Source organism: Gouania willdenowi, chromosome 22 (assembly GCF_900634775.1).
Source record: "Gouania willdenowi chromosome 22, fGouWil2.1, whole genome shotgun sequence".
Lineage (NCBI taxonomy): Eukaryota > Metazoa > Chordata > Actinopteri > Blenniiformes > Gobiesocidae > Gouania > Gouania willdenowi.
Window position 1 is genome coordinate 19225388 of NC_041065.1, and position 19583 is coordinate 19244970.

The following is a 19583-nucleotide window of genomic DNA, read 5'->3' on the forward strand; positions in this document are numbered from 1 at the left end:
GGATCTACAGTATATGTAACTCACCATGACCACTCTTTAGAGTTGCTGGAAACCTGTAAATGGAAATGGGGGCAGATGGATTGTGTCTGGTCACCCGAAGGTGATGCTGCTCTGAGTAAGCATGTGACACTGCAGCCACATGAAGTCTTCTAGTTTGCACTGAGCTCTCCAGCCTGGCCGACAGGGACAAGCCCTGCTTGGCGGAGGCAGCAACACATCCCAGAATCAGACAGCATATCCAGGCTCCCTGATGGAAAGCATTCAGTCCAGGGGATGAGCATGGACCCCTGATGTAGGAATACAGAGAGGATGGAGTGCTAGCGGAGCGCATGAGGGCAAAAGCTAATTTAAATTCTACTAAAACAAAACAAACCTACTACTCAACATTTTCAAAGTCCATCAGTCCAGAAATTTCTCAAACATTTCATCCAGCAAGCACGAGATTCACTCCTTCAAAGATGCACAAAGATCAGCGGGGTAAAGTTTGTCTAAGTCTTAAAGCTGCAAATCATTCCAAATCATTCCAATTTCCCAGCAGCCTCCTCTGTACGCCGCACACTGGCCCACTCATCATCTGCTTCTTTCCCCTCACTCCTTCAGCACTCCATCCTCGCTTTGTCCATGAGAAAATCACATCCTGAGGAAGTTTTTAAAAGGAATAACGTGTGACCAGAAGTTCTGTCCTCGGACTTGCAGAGAAACTTCACCAAAAAACCAAACTTTAGATTCCCCGCTCTGCTTTCTGTCCACTTTTCCTTATTCCTTATGATTTTCAGTCATTTCCTGAGGATGCAAATTTCAGGTAAAGCAGTTGCCCCAAGTAACTGGAACATAACATTCCTTTGGTTGTCCATTTCCTCACAGACCATCTAGAGTGTAGCCAAACGTTCTTTTCTATGAAGGTAGCAGTAGTGATCTGGGTACCCAGAGCAGCCTCTCTGGGATGAGAGAGAGGAAGGGCGGGGTGAGGGATGGATGGGGGGATGCTTCAGAGGTACTGAGAGATATGGTGACAGCAAAAGTGAGGTGAAGGACTGGTGGCGAGGATAAGGGAATGCGGAGGCAAATGGAAAGATAGAAATAGCAGCGTGCTGTAAATATTGACAGAGATGGTAAATAAAAGAGAGGAGGATCGAGGAAAAGCTGGAGTAAAAGGCAGAGTTTGTATTTGAGAGGCAGAATGTAAATGCAAGAGGAGCTGGTGACAGAAGGAACGCATGGACCGTAAAGACAGAGACAGATTTTATGAGGACAGATAATCTAGGCGCTCTGTGCAACTTAAGTCTAGAAGCCTTATTAACTCTTTATGATTTGTGGTTCTCTTTTCAAACTCAGTCTATGATCGAGGATCTCTAAGGGTGGTACATGGAGCACCATTGGGAACCTTCAGAGGGGTACATTACATTTAAAAACTGACTGGTTTTAAAAAAAAAAACAACAAAACTTTTTACAAAAGTTGAAAAGGTTGCAGCTGAATATCAAGGGCCAGAATAACAGGAACATTTGTCTATAAAGTACATTATCTTTCTCCCATTTTGTGTTTGTAGTTGCATCATGTTGATTTTCTATTGTGTCACTCACTATTGATACCTACCTGTGTTTGAGGTTATCAAGACATAAAGCCAACGTCAAATAAAATTACTACAACTACATTCATAACCTTGAAAAAAAGAGCCAATAAGATCATGATTATTTTATACTGAGTTCACCTTCAATATCAATCTTGATTGATCAAATTATATTTTTTAACTGTAAGGGAAGGCGAAACTTTATTGTGGGACAAGAGTCTCATGTCTAAACTGGAAGAGTAAAAAAGAGGTAAACTAATTGCTTTAGATTGTAAAATACAGTAGTCCATCGCTATATTGCAATTTTGGATGCATTTTTTTTGAATGCGCATTGTGTTCTGCGCTTTAATTGGCTAATGCTGCGTTCACCCCCCAGTGACACATTCAACTCGGTGAGTTTCACTGCCTGCTAAAGCGAGGAGCTGCACTCCTTTTCACCCTCTCATAAACATAAACCACCAGTGAAAAAAGCCGGTGTGATTAGCGGCTAATGCTATCCAAGCTCAGTGCGACAGAGAGAACTTTTACCTGCTACTACCACCTCCTCGCTGATTCTCCTCCATGCCAAATCCTCCCTAGTCCGGTCCCGGTTATAAAGGCCGTGTCATACAGCTCTAGGTGGTCACACACACCATGGTTGAATGGGTGAACAGACCGGTGTCCGTCTGATTGCTAGCAGTGTGACTCTGGAGTGCTGTATGTTTGAAAACAAGTTTATGTTTTAAAATCTATAAAGGTTTGAACTTTGAGTGTATTTAAACAAGAGAGAAATGTTCATTCCTGTCTGAGAAAAGTGTATAAATTGTGTGGTGAGGGGTTTTACAGCCTTAAAACATGTATTATAATTGTAAAAAATAAAGCTGACTACTTTGCAAATTTCGCCTATTGTGGGTTATTTTTAGAACGCAACCCCCGCGATAAATGAGGGACTACTGCACAAGAAAAATGATTAACAGAATTATTTGTGTTTGGTCAAGGATCTAAAAAATATCCACCGCTACAAAAACAAGTTCATCCAAGGCTGCTCCAAATCTCCGTGGTGGTTCCCAATACAAGCACAACAGATCCATTAAAGAAAAATTAAGAGCTGCAAGCAAAGACAGTGGCTCAGCAGAAATATACAGCATTGCTTGTCACATTACCATAAAGCAGGGCCCAGAGAAATTATTAGCCTCCCTAATCTCGGGAACACTCAGGCACAGCATTGCACTCTTCAAATGACCTGTCCAGTGTGATGCATGGCTGTTTTCTTTCAACCACTGAAGATCGCCCGCTCCACCCGCACCACTCTCTGCAGTCTTTCTTTCTTTTTCTCTTCCTTCTTTCCCCCCTACACCTCTTCATTCTGATTTATGCACGGTGAAACAGTGAGGGGCAAAGATTACACAAACAACAGCTAAGACACAAGTGCAAGGTGAAGGTCAACCAACACATTATCCTCTACTTATCAATAGTGTATTAACACAGCTCATTCTTTAATGCATTAAACAAGAGACGAGGCAAGTTGCACAAGCCTCTCCGACTGAAGCCTCACCTATCTGCAACGGCCAGGGAGCAAGTAAAAATCCGACAACTAAATAATGACTTCCAACTTTATCTCCGGACTGCTGCTGTGCTGCCACTCTGAGACAAACCCCGTCATAAACACCAGAAGTGGATTAAAGTTGGAACCTCAGTGCAGCTTTATGGCAGGTGCTTGTGATCATGGTTTGAGTAAGAGGAGAGGTTGGACTTGCACGATCAATAGGAATGATCTACCACACAGCAAAGCAGATATAAAGATCAGTGAAGGGGAAAATAGACTCTCCGTCACCCTCACCGATTGCTTTGATTGCCTGCCAGTATGTTCACTTGTGACCAGTTGGTCCACACCAAGCCCAGTGATTACCACTAAGACCTGCAGTAAGATCCACACTCTCAGTTTCTAAACATGGTGACTACATCACCATAATCATTGTTGTTATTTTTTCCACACCCAAAATTTAATCGTGACAGTGGTAAAAGTATCTCTCATGTATTCATGAGATGTTTGCGCTCTTTCTCAGATTGCAACACAAGGTTTGGCTGTGTGCACTCATGCTTTACACACAAAGAGCGGTCCGCAGCATGCATGTCTGTGGCTCAGAGTGTGTGTCACCAATGCATCCTCAAGTTACGTGCTGCACAAATGATGGCAGCGCATGTCTGTTACCACTGTATGCAGTCACACTTTTGTTTCTTGATTTTATTTACTTTGTGTTATTTTTTTTGTGTTTTTATCACTCTGTAAAGTATCCTTGAGTGATGAGAAAGGTGCTTTTAAAGATAATATACAGTATATACACAGTTAAAAGACATTGGTTTAAAAGAGGTTTAGTTTAATAAATACAATTCATGAGAGTAATTGTTAAGAGAAGAACACAGTAATTAAAAACAACGGTTAAAAGCACCACAAGAGTGTATTTTGAGTTATTAAGGTAATTGTTTATAAAGTAAAATGTGTATTGTGATTTTGTTAATTCATAAAGGTCATATATGTGGATAAGTGTAAATATAGTAATATAGTAGTTATATGATTAGAGAAATAATTTCAGTGCTACTGGTTTGTTTTTTACAGTACCAGTATATTGTGTTGTGTTTATTGTAATACTGTATAAAAATAAGTCAGTACGTGATGCGACAGAGTTGTGATTACAGCGAGTGTGCTCCTGGGGACCGCTGGTTCTGTTTTTACAGTTTTCCGTAAAAATAAATATGATGCACAGGAAATTAGCTGGCCCATCATTTCATCAGCGTAACATTTTTGGCGAGCCAGCCAGGAGGTGGAGCTAGTGAGTCAACACCATCACTAACAACTTCCCTCTTAAGAAACAAACCTTCACACAAGAAAGAAAAGATTTTCACATGTTAAACTTAATAGTAGTGCCACATCATGGCCGAAAGAACAAGATCGCGGGTACAAGCCACCCTATGGAGTTTCCTCCATAGGCTCTCTCTTAGAGATAGGGTGAGAAGTTCAGTCATCCGGGAGGGGCTCGGAATAGAGTCGCTGCTCCTCCGCATTGAGAAGACCCAGATGAGGTGGCTTGGGCACCTAATTAGATGCCTCCTGGGTGAGGTGTCCAGGGCACGCTGTACGGAAGGAGACCCCGAGGAAGACCCAGGACACACTGGAGAGACTATATCTCTCGGCTGGCCCTTAGGCTTCCCTGCTAAGGATGCTGCCTTCGTGACTTGACTCTGATAAGCGGTAGAAGATGGATGGATATATTATTATCACTTTTTAATTTAATATTTGTTATTTGAAAAATCAGCTCTGATTCTAGTCAGCCATGACCATCAGGAAATCCTAGTTACGATGTTAACTGCTGATTCACTCTGCTCCTACATTTGCAAATTAAAATGCACATGTAAGATCCACTATTGGCAAAGATAAAAAGTATTATAAAAGAGGGCGACCGTGGCTCAGTGGTAGAGTGGATCGTTCAATAACCAAAAGGTTGGGGGTTTGAATCCTGCTCTATCCAAGTTATTGTCATTGTGTCCTTCGGCAAGTCACTTTACCCACATTGCCTCATATGACTGGATGTGTATTGTGCATGAATGTTGGTGGTGGTGGTCTGAAGGCCATTGGCACGAAATGGCAGTCGGTATGCCCAAGGGCAGCTGTAGCTACAATATAGCTTACCATGACTGAAATGAATGACTTGTGTTAATGAAGAATGGTTTATCTAACATGCTTTGAGTTTATCTAACATGCTTTGAGTCTCCTTGAAAAAAAGCACTACATAAATCCAAGCCATTATTATTATATTATAGCTGGCAGTTACTGACAGTAACCTGCAACTTATCATTGCTTTGCATGCTGAAAACAGTAACCTCTGACACAATAGGAAGTCAGCCACCAATAAAGAATGGGGACCATTTAAACCAATAGTCCTCATACGAGCCGCTAGGACACACCATCATCCCTTATAAACAAGCCAAGACCCAAAGTGAGGATTTGTTATTTCCTGCCCTCCCTGACAGAGGTTACCTCTGGATAAGATTGTTTACCATAATTTTCTTCCTTTTTTTCCAAAATAATTGAAATTACTTCTGAGTAGAAATAGTCTACAACAAGAACTGCTCATCATAGTTATTGGAAATATTATTTCTTTTCAAAGACTGTTTTGAGAAGTTCTACTAGATCCAAACAAGTGAAGTATGGTGTCGTAAATGTCAAGTTATTTCTTGACTCTATTCTCATTCAATAGTGGTTTTTCATTTCTATGGCTTTGATTTTTAAAAGACAATGGCCTGGTAGAAATCGAAAAAGTCAGCTATAACACAAAGGAAAGGCCCGTTTGTCTGTCAAAATGGCTCATCATGATGCAATAACCTGTAGACGAATCCCTGCCCCCAAGATGGAGGTTTTTCAATTGTTGGGGTCATATAATTTAAGGGGGCGATTCCTCTTTTCTTCTGCATATGTTTGATGAACCCTTCACATTGTCTTCTATTCAGATTACTCAGTATAGAATAATGATCTATTCCAACATGGTGCCATATCCCCTACTCTGTTGGATATTCTTTGATCTATTCATATACATTTTTCAGCCGCTGCCAGTCAGTCACAGAATGTTGTTTATTATCCTATTGCTCTACTTTATCTTCTGTCAGTCTCCTCATCATAAGTCTTTTGACAGATTCCTGATGAATGCCGGCTCTTGCTAGCTTAAGGAGCGGTCCCCACTCTTTCAGGTTTTCAGCCATCAACAAACTCCTAAGAGCCACATGTTACCTTCTTATGAAGTGATTCTGTCACAATCACAGTTTACTCAACACTAAAGGTTGAAGTAAATATTGACGACATTCATCTGACTGCTAACAAATAGATATAGTGAACAAATTCATGCTTGCCTGAGGTTTTCTTCAGATACTACAGTTTACCTTCAGTCTACAGTGCCAGGATAGTGGAATTAATTAAAGACTCAGACCCATCACATGAATGCATTTTAAATGGAGTCTAAAGCTAATTTGTCAGAAATGTCTTTGGAGTCATTTATATCAGTGTTTCGCCTTCAAATATAATAACCCATGTACAGTATGTTGGCATCGCCAATTTGGAGATTTCAGCCAATCAGCGTTCATATATCATGTTGGTGTAACGTCAAGCTAACTCTTTGTACAGTATTTCCAGAACCAATGTTACTTCATGGTGAAATTGCATTTCAATCTGACATTTTTGTACTTAGCTATGTGTCTCCAGTTCCATGGATGTTACAACATTATGGTGAATGGGAAAACAAGAAACTGTATCTTGCATTTGCCAGTGGGTACAGCGTTTGGATGTTACTCCATCTTACTACAGGTCTACACGTGCCTTCCAGCTGAAGAGACTTTAAAACGGTTAAGTCTATGCAACAATCGGAATGATAAGATCCTTTTGACCTCATGAAACCACTTGTTTAAGTAAGGAGCACTTTCTTCAGTAATCACTACGTCACAGTTTGTCAAGCATGACGACTTCTACATTCGTGCATTTAAAGTGCTTTTATTGCATATGCGGCTTCTAAATCACCTCTCGTTCCTACTAGTAAAGGTTACATATTATTTTAGTTTTTTATTTGAGCTGCCTTTATAATTTGGATTGAGTATCCCTTTAATGTGTAAGAGGAAAAACAGTGGCACATTTGGCAGAGTGGTGGCTGGCAAAGCTTCCTCTCTATAGGATGAGGATTGGCATCAGTTATTCTTGTGACACAAATGTTCACCAAAACAAAGCACATAGGCGTTCTTTGAGTAAACTGGGTACCTGAAAAAATCTGAACAAATGTTGATTAAATATTCTCACTCTGCATTTGGGTCTTCCAAAAAGTGTTGCTTGCTCAGAACATTTGTTAAATTTTCATGTGCACAGAGCTTTAGTTTCACAATTCCACTTAATAATGAGACAACTTTGTATGCAGTTGGAAAAACAAGTTCGTCCAGTATACCGTTTTAATTCTTTGGGATAGTAAATCCAGCCAGCAGGCCAAGCCCGCCGGACCCCAAGAGCATCCTCCCTGGGACAGGGAATCCCCAAGGGCGGGCCCTTGGGGAGACCCCCCCCACCCCAGCCCACGAACCGGCCACAATTCAGCAGGACCGCCCCAGACGGCACAAGGACAGCAGCCCAGGCCCCTCTGCCCACCGGACAGCGCATGCCAAGAGGCAACGCCCCCCATCGGCGCACGGGCGACCGACAGCCGCTACTGTGGGAAGGAGGCACACTAACGACGTACATCCGGTGCGGTACAGCAGCCCCTAGCCAAGAGGTGCCCCGGACCCACCCATCGGCCCGCAGATAGCAAAGAACCCCAGGCGGCCGACAGCGACCTCAACCACAGGAACAGCAATCTCCGCCCCCCAGCAAACAGCATCATCCCGAAGCTAAATCCTTAAATTCATCTATTAGATATGTTGCCTGTATGTCCATTAAATGATCTAATAAACTGACTAATAAATGTCACAAGATCTGTACAGATAAATGTCTGTATAATCCGAATTTTCCTCCATGTCTGTTGAGCCGGCTGGCGTCTTCCAGGCAGCAGAATGCTGCATCCATCTGATGTGAGGTCATTGGTCAGCCAATGACCCTGCTAATGAGATATTTATCGGTGTAGTTAATCAAATAGTCTTAGATAAACCCATCTGTTGTCTTGCATGGCTAAGACACGTTATAGCGCTAACTCAGCTGGTTGACTGCTTACTCTGACACTGTCAAGGTCAGAGGTTTAAAACCTGCAGGCTGATATTTACTGCTCTCTCAATTTGCCGCGGAGGCGTTGAGTGAGCAGATTGGGAGGTGAACTAAGCAAACCCAAAGCACAGAAAAACCTAAAATCAATTTTTGGTCGGCACTCACAGACGGGCGCCAGCAGTGATGCAAGTGCGTGTCAACAAAGAGGCAGCTGCCTGTTTCAAAGGAAAATATAAGTGGTTGTGCTTGCATTTATGAGCACACATGGCCCCGGTCAGGAATTCTGCACGTGTGTGGCTGCGGATGCAGATAGTTTAAATTAGAGGATGTTTTAGCTTTGTGGTCGATTTGGGCTGTAGATATGAGACACTGGCCAAATGTTAGTTTTATGGACATTTTTTGAAACTAAAGGAAATGGGTAAAAAAAAAACAATAACTTACTTCCACAAGAACAATCTGAGTGGATGAAACATCTGAGCTCTATCATCATCCATAAGTAAACATTACAGAGAATTTAATACTTTTTTTCAGATAATAAACTAAATAACCATCAAGAAAAAGATGGAATCAGGCTTATAGCGTAAAATACATTATGGGACAAGAAAAACAGATCAATTTGAATTCAGGGGTTGCTAAAGGAGCTAAGGATAGGCACAGATGGATCCCTGTGACCCTGAAAAGAAACAAGCAGGTCAGACAATGACTGAATAAATGAATGGATGGATGGTGGCAAAAGGCTCTGAATTGAATTGACAAACTCTGTAGACAAATATTTCTACATTCTCGAGGAGGCATCTTCAGAAAATAAGAGAATGAAATAAATGTCAGTCAATGTAGTACGATGGATTAAAAATCAACTGGATGTTGATTGGAATAAAAGAAAAAGGGCAAAAAACTCAACAGAAGCCAGTCATCTGTTGGGCTACTGGGACTCTACCAGAGTAATCAAACTTAAACCAGTGGCACCTCCAGTGTATCACTTATTTCCTCCTTCAACAATGCAAAGATGCCCTTCGCATGTTACAAAACAGAAATATGTCTTTTACAAATGACCGCAAATGTGTCTTTTCTGATCTAAACATAACAGTTCCTGATGGAAGCTCTGTCGTCAAGTGTTTTTGATCGTGCTCTGCCCTCCAGTGGCAAAATGAAGTTTGAGCATAGCAGTCAACGTTGACACCATCCTAGTTGCTTTATTGATACAATAACCGGCGTGTCCAAACTCAGTCCTGGAGGAATGCAAACAACTTGTCGAGCTGAACAAGTTATCATCATCTTTATTACTGATATACAAGTTCAGATGTTTGTGTCTGACACAGTGTGACCCTTTAGTGACTCTGTAGCGTTTAGACAATGTGTGCATGTGATGGTGGTACTCACGGTCATTGCACTGGGTGCCAGTGTAGGAGGTCATGGAGCAGTCACAGGTGTAGTTCTCCCATTGCTGGATGCAGACACCCATGTTGGCACAGGAGTCTTCCTCACAGGTGGTGCTGGGACCTGGAGGAGTCCAACAGTGTCACAGGCAACAAGCAGACAAACACACTGAGAAAAATCGGCCTTAATACAAACATTATTCATCTTTACTTTAATGGCTCGTGTTTTCTTTCATAAATCTCCAACTGGGAGCTAGATTCTAATGTAATGCAATGATTCAATAAACTCATAAGCATCTCTAAACCTCTCCTGCCAAGCACATCCCACAGATATTGGATTAGATTAACACCTGAGGGATGTTGGAGACCATTTCTGAACCCCTTTTGCTCTTAGAACTTAAAGAAGCCATTGCCATGAGGAGAAACTGTTTCATAATAGGGTCTCCAGCAATGCTATACCAGGTCCTATCATGCACTTCTGTACTATGTCACTACTACAAGTAGGCAATGCACACACACTTGACAATCAGCCTAAAACAAAACTAAATTTGACCCATCACAGTCCTTAATGACTATACTGTTATAAAAAAAAAAAAACGCTCAATCTGGCAACCGTACATTAATAGGCGAGTCTGAATTCAGTTAACTGCAGCTGTGTATATCAACATTTGCTTTTCTCCTTTGTGTATTGCTATATTTGTTTTGACCTAAATGTTTCGCCGTTTAAAATGATTACATTGGTTGTTATTTTCCAAATAAAGTTGTACTAAAAAGGAATGCATCATAAAAGTTTAATGCTAATGTCGTCAATAGGCTATTTACTTTATGACTGGATGTGCTAATTCCCATAATAGCCAATTTACCATAAATAGGAAAACATTTCCCTATGAACTAGGGTTGCCATTTCCAAAACGCCAAAAAGGCAGACATTTTTCAGGGCGTGACAATGCCAGAATACTGAAAAATAATCGCAAACCTGTAACATAATACAAGTCTGAAAGAGAACAGAGCTAAAAAAAAATTTCTTTTTTTTTCCCCGACAGCTCATCTGCAAGATAACATCTTTTACAAATGTTTACTGATGTTAACTCAGGTATGTAACCTGTGCTACTAAAGCTATCAAAACACAGTGCTCATTTAGCATTTCAAACCCTGTAAACAAACCAACAGTGCTAAACAAACCATTCTGTGTTCTCTGGCTCTCCTGTTATTTACTTTTCTATTTTCGTGCCTTTGTGTTGCTGATAGTAAGTCCACATATATGAACTGTTAAATATCTAGAAAACTATCGCCCCACACTGCATCCTGTGGTTATTCTAAACCCAACCTGGCAACGTAGTTTCTACAGTAGTTAACATCCCTCTCTTCACCTTTTTTTTTGGCCATTTTTCTTAGTCAAGTCTTATTTCCCCATAAAATGTTTGGATAGTTGTATGTATCTTATTTTTATATAGGCACATTTATCTTTTCTTTGTATACAATTAGATCATTGTTCAGCAACTTTGATCACAGCGGGGGCCACATAAATGTGTTTTTCTGTTCCAAGGACCACATTATTATAGTCCATGTTGACATTTAGGATGATGATGATGGTTTTGTGTGTGTTTTTGTTCTTGCTGTTGATTTCAATATTATTCTCAGTTAGTGTTTGTGTTATACAAGACATTTTGTGTATTTGGAGTGATTTTTGTTTACTTTGGTTTTGATTTAGTATATTTTTGTTGGTTTTGGAAATAAATTAATTCATTATTGTTGTCCTTTTGTGCCATTTTGAATGTTTTTCGAGAAATTTTATTAGGGTGAGGGGGTTTGTCTCAATATTTGCAGATGTTTGGTGTATTTCGCTGTTATTTTGTGTTTGAATTGGATAATCCAGCCATTCTGAAAAATAAAACATAAAATAAAAATAAGCATCTTGCACAGGATTATGCCCAACAAACTCAAATGTGATAAAATTTTGCAAATGTTGCTTAAAAAAAAAAAAGTGCATGGAGACTTACCTGCTGATATGATGAAAACTGCTCTGTTTAACAAGACATACAGGACCAAGTGAACTGATGCCTGAAGGTTTGACTAAGGATGGACAGAAATGCCACTATTCCAGGCATTTTATCCTATCCAATGATTGAGTTCAGACTCTAAGCTGCCTCACAGTGCTGTGGTACCATCTAGTGACAGTCAAGTGAATTTCCCCCTTATGGAATGAACAGGTCCGACTGAAGGCGAGCTGGCTGAAAAAAATAAAGCACTGAACGCAGGCAGAACATCATCAGCCAAAAGAATGAAAGAAAGGACGACAAAAATCATACAAGCACACGATAAAAATGAGACATCAGAATGACCAACAAGCCGTGATTGATGAGATTTTATTTGAAAAATAAATAAAATTCAGCAGAACTTTACAGTACAGTGAATCACATGGATGCCAACCCCCATTCAGATTTTCACAGCGAGAAAGACAGTACATTCATTTCAAACATTCATTAGTCCAAAGCCAAGCCGCCAACCTGATTGTTACAAAACATTCAGTCCAACTGAATGACATGGCAGATGTAAGAGGACAAAAAAAACAAACAAATGCTGTACAGAAAATGATTTACATGCAAACATCAACAGGAACAACAACAACAGCAGATTGTGGGAAGCTACCCAGAACCTTTAAAAGGATGAAAATATTCAAATTAAACGTCAACAGCCACAAATAACGCACAACCTGCATAAAAGGATGGAAACATTTTGTCCAGGATGAAAATCCTGCTTTTGCAAAATGTTTCCAACTCAGTTCATTCTGATGGAGATTCACAGTAAGAATGAAGGGGGAATCAACACAAATCTTTGGCAAGTTTTGATGATCAACCAACCAGGGCGTAAACTGTGGAGTGCAGTTATGACCTCTGACGTGGTCAGATGGAGAACTGCACAGCAGGTCGGACTCAGGTCTCTATAGACACAGTGTGTTTATGCTCAGAACATGCAGTTGACCATTGGCTGAACCCATAGTCCCATGGACAGATTTAATGCTTTAATCATATCGTAGTGGCTCTCAAGTAAACAAAGACTATGATTATGCCTCTTTTATGCAACACGTGTGTTGGCTGACACAATAAATTACATTAGTGCACATTCATCCATGAAATTAAACCCAACCTTGTCCCAAATTTTATAAAACCACTCAATAACCAATACAGTAGATATAAATCAATTCAATAATTACTATTGCATACCTGTCAAGTATCTCGTTTTGGCCGGGAAACTCCCGTATTTTACCCCTCTTTCCCGCCATCTTCCCGTATTAGTATTTTCCCGTAAATATCCCTATTTTAATGGAATAATAACTAAAAGATGCCTTACTAAACTGAACGCCGTCACTAACCTCGTGAGAACTGCCACCTGAAATGGCCTGAGTGACAGTTCTCGCGAGTGCAGACAGCGGCAACAAACCCGGAAACAACTCAGAACAGAGGTGATGAACGAAGACGTTCTGGTGAAAAAAAACAAAGAACTTGTGTAAATACGTTTTGAAATGTGACAGAGATTTTACCTTCCTAAAGAGCAGCAGGATGAGACACAGTTACACGTTCTGTTAGATTAATAACTGAGATTTTAGCGTCCACCACGGGGGAAGGAACCACGTGAGTCACCATGAAAAATCAGCCAATCACAAGTCTCACAAATATAAACTCCTTTCAAAAAGTGTTAAAGAATGTAAAGTCTGCAACAAATGTGTCTAATAAGTCATGAGTGAATACCAGAGAACCACATGAGAAGAAAATATATAATGAAATTAAAATGTTAATGTCTAACTTAAAGACAAGCAATGTGAAATTAACAGTAAATACGCAACGTGTTGACTTGTTTATTAACTGTAAGTATATTAAATAAACACATGTGCTTCATATACACATTTATGTTTTTATTTAGGCTGTTTTATATTTTAGGAATTAGGGCTGAGTGATATATCGATCACGATGTATCAAGTTTTCTATCTTGGCGATATACTAAAACTATAATATTTCATATATCAATATATATAAGAGCTTATTATGCATCAAAATACTAGTTTTAGGAGTCGCTGCTTTTACTTCTCAGAACAACATGTGAAGCTCAGTTAGAAGGATTTGTGTGCTCATATTGATCAGCTGTTTGTTAATAAATGTCGACCTACCAGATTCTAATCACATAATTGTATTTAGTAAGTGGTTGACAAGTGGGTATTTTAGATTTCTTATACACCTATCTTAAAATATAAGGGAAACTGGAGCTTGGTTGGGCGGGTGGAACGGTTGGTAGTGGGCACCAGAAAATTTCCCTTATTTTCAAATCCAAAACTTGACAGGCATGCTATTGTGATTTTTTTCTGTTTTGATGATTAGCTATGGACTATTTGTGAATATGAATATTGTTTGTTGTTTAATGATATATAGCTAGTTATTTGTATTATTAGTTGTACACAGTAAGTGTTGGTGGATCACTCTTTGTTTTCTAAATGTTTTTTTTATTTATTTATAATTTTACATGTTCGAAAGAAAGACATCAATCAACTATAAATAAATTAAGATACAATCTCAACAGTAAATAAGTTCTCAATCAACTTATTATAATAAGAGGTCATTTCTGCAAAGTGGAGAAAATCTGACCTCTGCTGGACATTTTGGTACCTGCTGTCGTCAAATAATCTTCACGTCACTACAATAAGGAATTTTCTATTTGAAATGTATTAGTTCTAAAGCTCTTCCTATTTTGCTATAAAAAATTATCAGTTATACAGTTTATGGCCTTGTTCACCTTATTTTGAAGGGCCTTTGACTAATAGCATGTAGGTGACTTTAGTTGATATGGAAGTATCCAGTTCAGCTAAGTGGCTAATCAACAGCCACCATTTTGACAATAATTTAGCTTAGCAGGCATATCTTTTAAATTTGTGCTGTCAGGGGATGTTGCCGTGTGTTTAAAAAAGACAATTATGGCCAGCAATTACCATGGCAACCATGGGGTAATGTCAGTTTTGTCTGAGGGGTTCTTTTTAGCTTCCTAAAGCCAAAAGGTTCTGATTTTAATGGATGGTGTACCATTTGTTGTGGGTGAGAAAAAAAAAACATACCTTCCAATGCTTTAAAGGGCTCATGTTAAGCTAAATTAACTTTTCTGTGCATTAAACATGATAAAAGTGTTATTTGGGCTTCATACACATGGCCAAAGTGTTTTTTTCATTGATTTTGTCAATCGTTAGTTAGAGGGTGATTTTCTCCTTTCTTACTACAGGGTGAGCCCAAACACCTCGCTCCAATTTGATGACGCGTTCCCACTTTGATGACGAATTTGACGCGGCACTGAGCTGGAGAAGCCGCGCCTCCAGGAAGCTCTCTGCCGTGATTGACATGTAAACAGACACGCCCACGATGGGGAGCATTTCAGCGTCCTTCATGCAGTGCTATGTATGTATTTTCTACAGTCTATGTATGTACCGGCGAACGCCCCGCCCCCACGCTCTGTCTCGTGTTTAAAAAGCAGCATGAGCTTGACTATGGAGTGGGTGGGAGGAGGGTGGGCCGTCCTCTGACCCTACGTCACCGCGCGGGGAGGAGGAAGTCAGTGTCCCGTCTATAGACACGCCCACTCATGAATATGCATAAGTAGGCCTCAAATCAGCCTGTTTGTGTAGAGTTGCTCAGAAAGTGACTTTTAAGAGGCTAGTTTGGGAAAATAAACCTCAAATACTATTATTTTTAGGGTTCTTAGAACAAATGGAGATGGGTGAAAAATAGCATGATATGGGACCTTCAGGTCCACTACGACAGATTGGAAAAACATTGCTTTACACCAGGCAGTCCGAAGTCCGGCTCAGGGGCCAATGGCAGCCCGTGTTCAAAATTCCATTGGCCCGCAGTCTCTGTTATGAAATCAGTAATATGCGGCCCACAGTTGACCACAGTAAAAAAACAAAATTTTATATTTCTCTGAATGAAACATCTGAATAAGATAATTGTTAGTGTTTACATGTTTTAAATTTAGACGTTCACTGTGAGCATTTCATAGTGAATAATTTGTAATGTTGCACATGAACGTCGATATGTTTAATATTCCAGAAAGTTGTTTTTTTTCCTTCATTCACATATGAAAGGTAGAGTGATTTCAATAAAAATGTGTTTAGATTCGTTTTCTGCGTGAATACAGGAGAAGTGTGCCATTTTGCCATTTGCGATACAAAAAAAAAAAAAAAAAAACCCATAAAATAGATTATTTGCATTTGATGTCAATGGTTCAAATAATTTCAGGGTGAATGGTTGGCCCCCCACACATTTTCACCCCGCCAAATCCGGCCCTCTTTGCAAAAACTTTGGACACCCCTGCTTTACACAGTAAGCGGGTATTAAAGGCGATGGCAAGATCCATCTGAAATTCTTTGGATAGTATCAACATTTTAGAAGTTAGTTTTATTCATACAATTAGATTATACAAAGGAAAAACATGGTTGAACTCAGCACAGCATTAGGTTGGGTGCAGATTATTTCATTTTAATCTTTACTCATTTTATGTGTTAAATTTCAAATGATTGAAGATAAATCATCATGTTTGCAGCTGGGTATATTCTAGGGACTCAAACATTGTCTGACGACTACATTTTTTTTCCCCTCACATTCATATTCACAAAGTTGTGGTCTAAGACTGGTATTTATTTATCATTGAAAATCAAGTCTTTACATTTGCAAGACTATTTACATAGCTGCATCACATGATTCCGAGGTTATGGAGGTAATGGTAATCAAATGGTATTTTTTGGAGAAACTTCAAACTGTTTTAAAGGAAAGCTTTTAGTGAGAATGTGGGTTTAGTGAATGGTCAACTGGCATTGCTAAAGTGTGGAAAATATTTGTATGTTTGTCAGTACTGACTGTTACATTGAAGAACCTAAAATTCACATCAGACAGAAAAAAAAGACTGTTTTAAAACAAGAGAACAATAAAAAAAAAAGGAGCACCTGGGGATATTTAATGTTTCTGTACTATTTTAAAAACTGCGGCACTGTTAGTGGACGACCAATGTGGCCAATAGGTTAAAAAGGAAGAGACTTCTGCTGTTTGGTCTGACTAACAGTGACTGAAGGAGAAGATGAATACAGTTACTAGAATGCAACGAGGTCCGTACGAATGCAGAGCTGAGGAGCTACTGTTAACATTGAGCTGATAGGACGAGCTGCTGGAGTTGGAGTCTGTGTTGTAGAAGTCTAAATCAGGCTGGGATCTGAGGGATGGGGTACCTTCACATCCACGCTCAATCTGCCCGCTGCGAAACAAGGCGTCGTTGAGGAGATCCGGCAGGCGGCCGTTGAGGTCCACTGAAGCTAAGCAGCCCTGGAAGCCTTCTCTGGAGGCCACCAGCTTCGGGAGGTTTCCGTACATGCCTGGCCCCAGTCCAGCTATGAAGAGATCACCTGCGCCATAAAAACAATGAAGACAAAACAGGTGCTTACATATAAAGTTTTTTATTTGGTTTAATCAGAATCAGAATTCCTTTATTAATCCCAGGGGGAAATTGCTTACGTTACAGCCACAGAAAAAAAAAAAATGAAAATAAAAATGTCAACAATAAAAAAACAAAAAACAATAAATAAGTGTTTAATTAAGTAAAAGACTGTTAAAAATAGGGATCAGATACACACACATTACAGTAGTAGAAAATAAAGTAGGATAGATAATACTAATATTAACAATAATACTAATATTAATAATCCCCCTATAGATAGGTATAGATGTCTGGTGCATGCTGCAAACATCTGCAAAACTGAATAGTTGTGTTTGTGTTGGTGGAAACATATCAAATACAATTTTAAAAAAATAGGATTAAGCAAGCATCAAGGATAAAGATTCTCGACAAGGAACATCCGAACTGACCTTTCAGGTCCAGGTTCTTGGCCCCGTTGATACTCTGACTGGTGGTTGTAGCATCTACTTTCAGCGTGTGTGTATTGCTGTTGTCACGGGTGATGGCAACGTTGTGCCATTGGTTGTCGTTCAGCGCCTTTAAACTTTTGCCTTTGATGAGGTTGGGACCATTCCCCAGGTCAAAAACATAGTGAATGCACCTGTAAAAAAGAATAAAGGCATTTTTTTTTAAAGTGTTGACCTTTTCTTTTAAAGTGATACAAACGCCTTCACATGAATGATAGGCCTAAAGCTGAATTATAAAACTTTTCACTAATTTGTGGAAGAAAGTTCTTTGGAGTTATTTCTATTAGCTATAAGCCTCAAACACACGTACTGTTATTTATATGTGGATATCATATCCATTTTGAATATTTCAGAAATAGTGTTCACATATCAATGGTAACTTCATATTTCTGCTACAATAGAACATCAATCTGATGATTTTGTGCTTCCAGTTCCTTGGTCATTATAACGTTGTTCCTAAAAGACCAGGAACATCACGGTGGATGGATTTCTGAATTGAACTTACCAGGAAAGGAGAAATCAGACATTAAAAAAAGACTGATGGGTGATAGCAGCACTTGGACGCTACTATCAGCCATCTTACTACAAATCCACACATGCCTTCCAGGCGAACAGGGAAGACACCTTAAAACAAGGAAGTCTACGCTACCATGGGAACCATCAGATGTCTTTAACCTTATAAAACCAGTTGGAGTTACATGGTTGGAGCACTTCCTTGAGTAATCATTATGTCAGTTTATCAAATATGTCAACCTCCACTGACTTTATAGTGATTTATATTACATATGTAGCTTCTAAATCGCCTTTCATTCCTACCAGTAAAAGTTACATATAACAGTCTTTCAGTTATACTGACTTTCCCATTTGAGTTGAGTATCATTTTAAAGGTTGTGGAGCGAGCCTAAAAACAATCACATTGCATCGTTATCCTCTTTAGAAATTACTCTTTTGCAAGCATTTATATAAGATACAAGTTGAGTTTTTACATTTTCTAAAAACTAGAAAATGTATTAAATACCATTTACACTGTGACGTATAGTCCTTGAAGGTCTAACAGTGATAATATCATAATTAATCTGCCATTAGATGATAAAGAAGACAATTACAGGCCCCTTATCCAATAAAGGATAAGATCACTTAATTAATGTGTAGTGTTTAATTGCTAAAATAACTTCTGGAAATATTCAGAAGTAGAGACCAAAAGGATCATAAAATGTCTTATAATTGCGCCAACTTTGTATTTGATGCAGGTCCTGTCTGTATGTGAAATGGGGTAACTAAAAGAAACAAAAACATGACCATTTCTTACCCTTTAACCAGTTCCACAGCGATGAAGTCATTGCCATCCCCAGAGTTGAAAAGTATGAAGCCGTCTGGTGACGTGGTCTTGAATTGAAAGAAGAGGTGCATGGAGGTGTAGGCCTGTAGAGTGGCCAGGCTAAGGTAGCTGCTCTTGGATTTGAAGGTGACCGGGTCAGCAATGATGGAACGAGCACCAAAGCGAGCGTTGAGCTCACAATAGTCTATGTCACCGTTCTTGCACAGGTCGATGTAGAGCATACCATTGAATCTGAGAATAGAAAGAAATTACAGTGTGAAGAAAAGGAGTCTTTTTTTTTTTTTCCTTCCTCGTCAAAGATAAGTGGACTTAATGGTTCAATCTCAGTACTGGGAAGAGTTTTCCGAAGAATAATCTTATTAAAATTGACTTTAAGAGAAAAACGCCAGGAGGGATTTCAGAGAATTTATATAAGAGTTGAAATGTACTTGAATTATTACACATCTTACCAAAATAGATATTTCTGTATTTGACCTTTGCCATTTACAAATAGATAAAAACAAAACAAAAGGTTTGTTGGTTTGGCAACCTCTTAACTTCTACAACTGTAATTAGAGGTCCTGCAGCCACCAGGGGGCTCCCAGGCTACAAGTTACAAATGTTTTTTTTTTTTTTTTAGCAAAAGATAACTTCTCTTTCTACTGTTGG

General features: G+C 39.4%; 1 protein-coding gene across 8 annotated transcripts in view; it reads right to left on the reverse strand.

Annotated features, from left to right (window-relative positions):
* nrxn3a (neurexin 3a) overlaps positions 1 to 19583 on the reverse strand; it is a 157223-nt gene that overhangs the window by 23152 nt on the left and 114488 nt on the right. For 6 of the 8 annotated variants that reach the window (XM_028437365.1, XM_028437364.1, XM_028437363.1 and 3 more), the window contains 4 exons: positions 18906 to 19166; positions 17540 to 17730; positions 16906 to 17079; positions 9652 to 9771 (listed from right to left, as the gene is read on the reverse strand). In XM_028437365.1, coding sequence (XP_028293166.1) covers positions 9652 to 9771; positions 16906 to 17079; positions 17540 to 17730; positions 18906 to 19166 — 746 coding nt within the window. Of the gene's footprint in view, positions 1 to 24; positions 881 to 9651; positions 9772 to 16905; positions 17080 to 17539; positions 17731 to 18905; positions 19167 to 19583 lie in introns of those variants that run through there. The other 2 variants (XM_028437369.1, XM_028437368.1) reach the window with 1 other exon arrangement.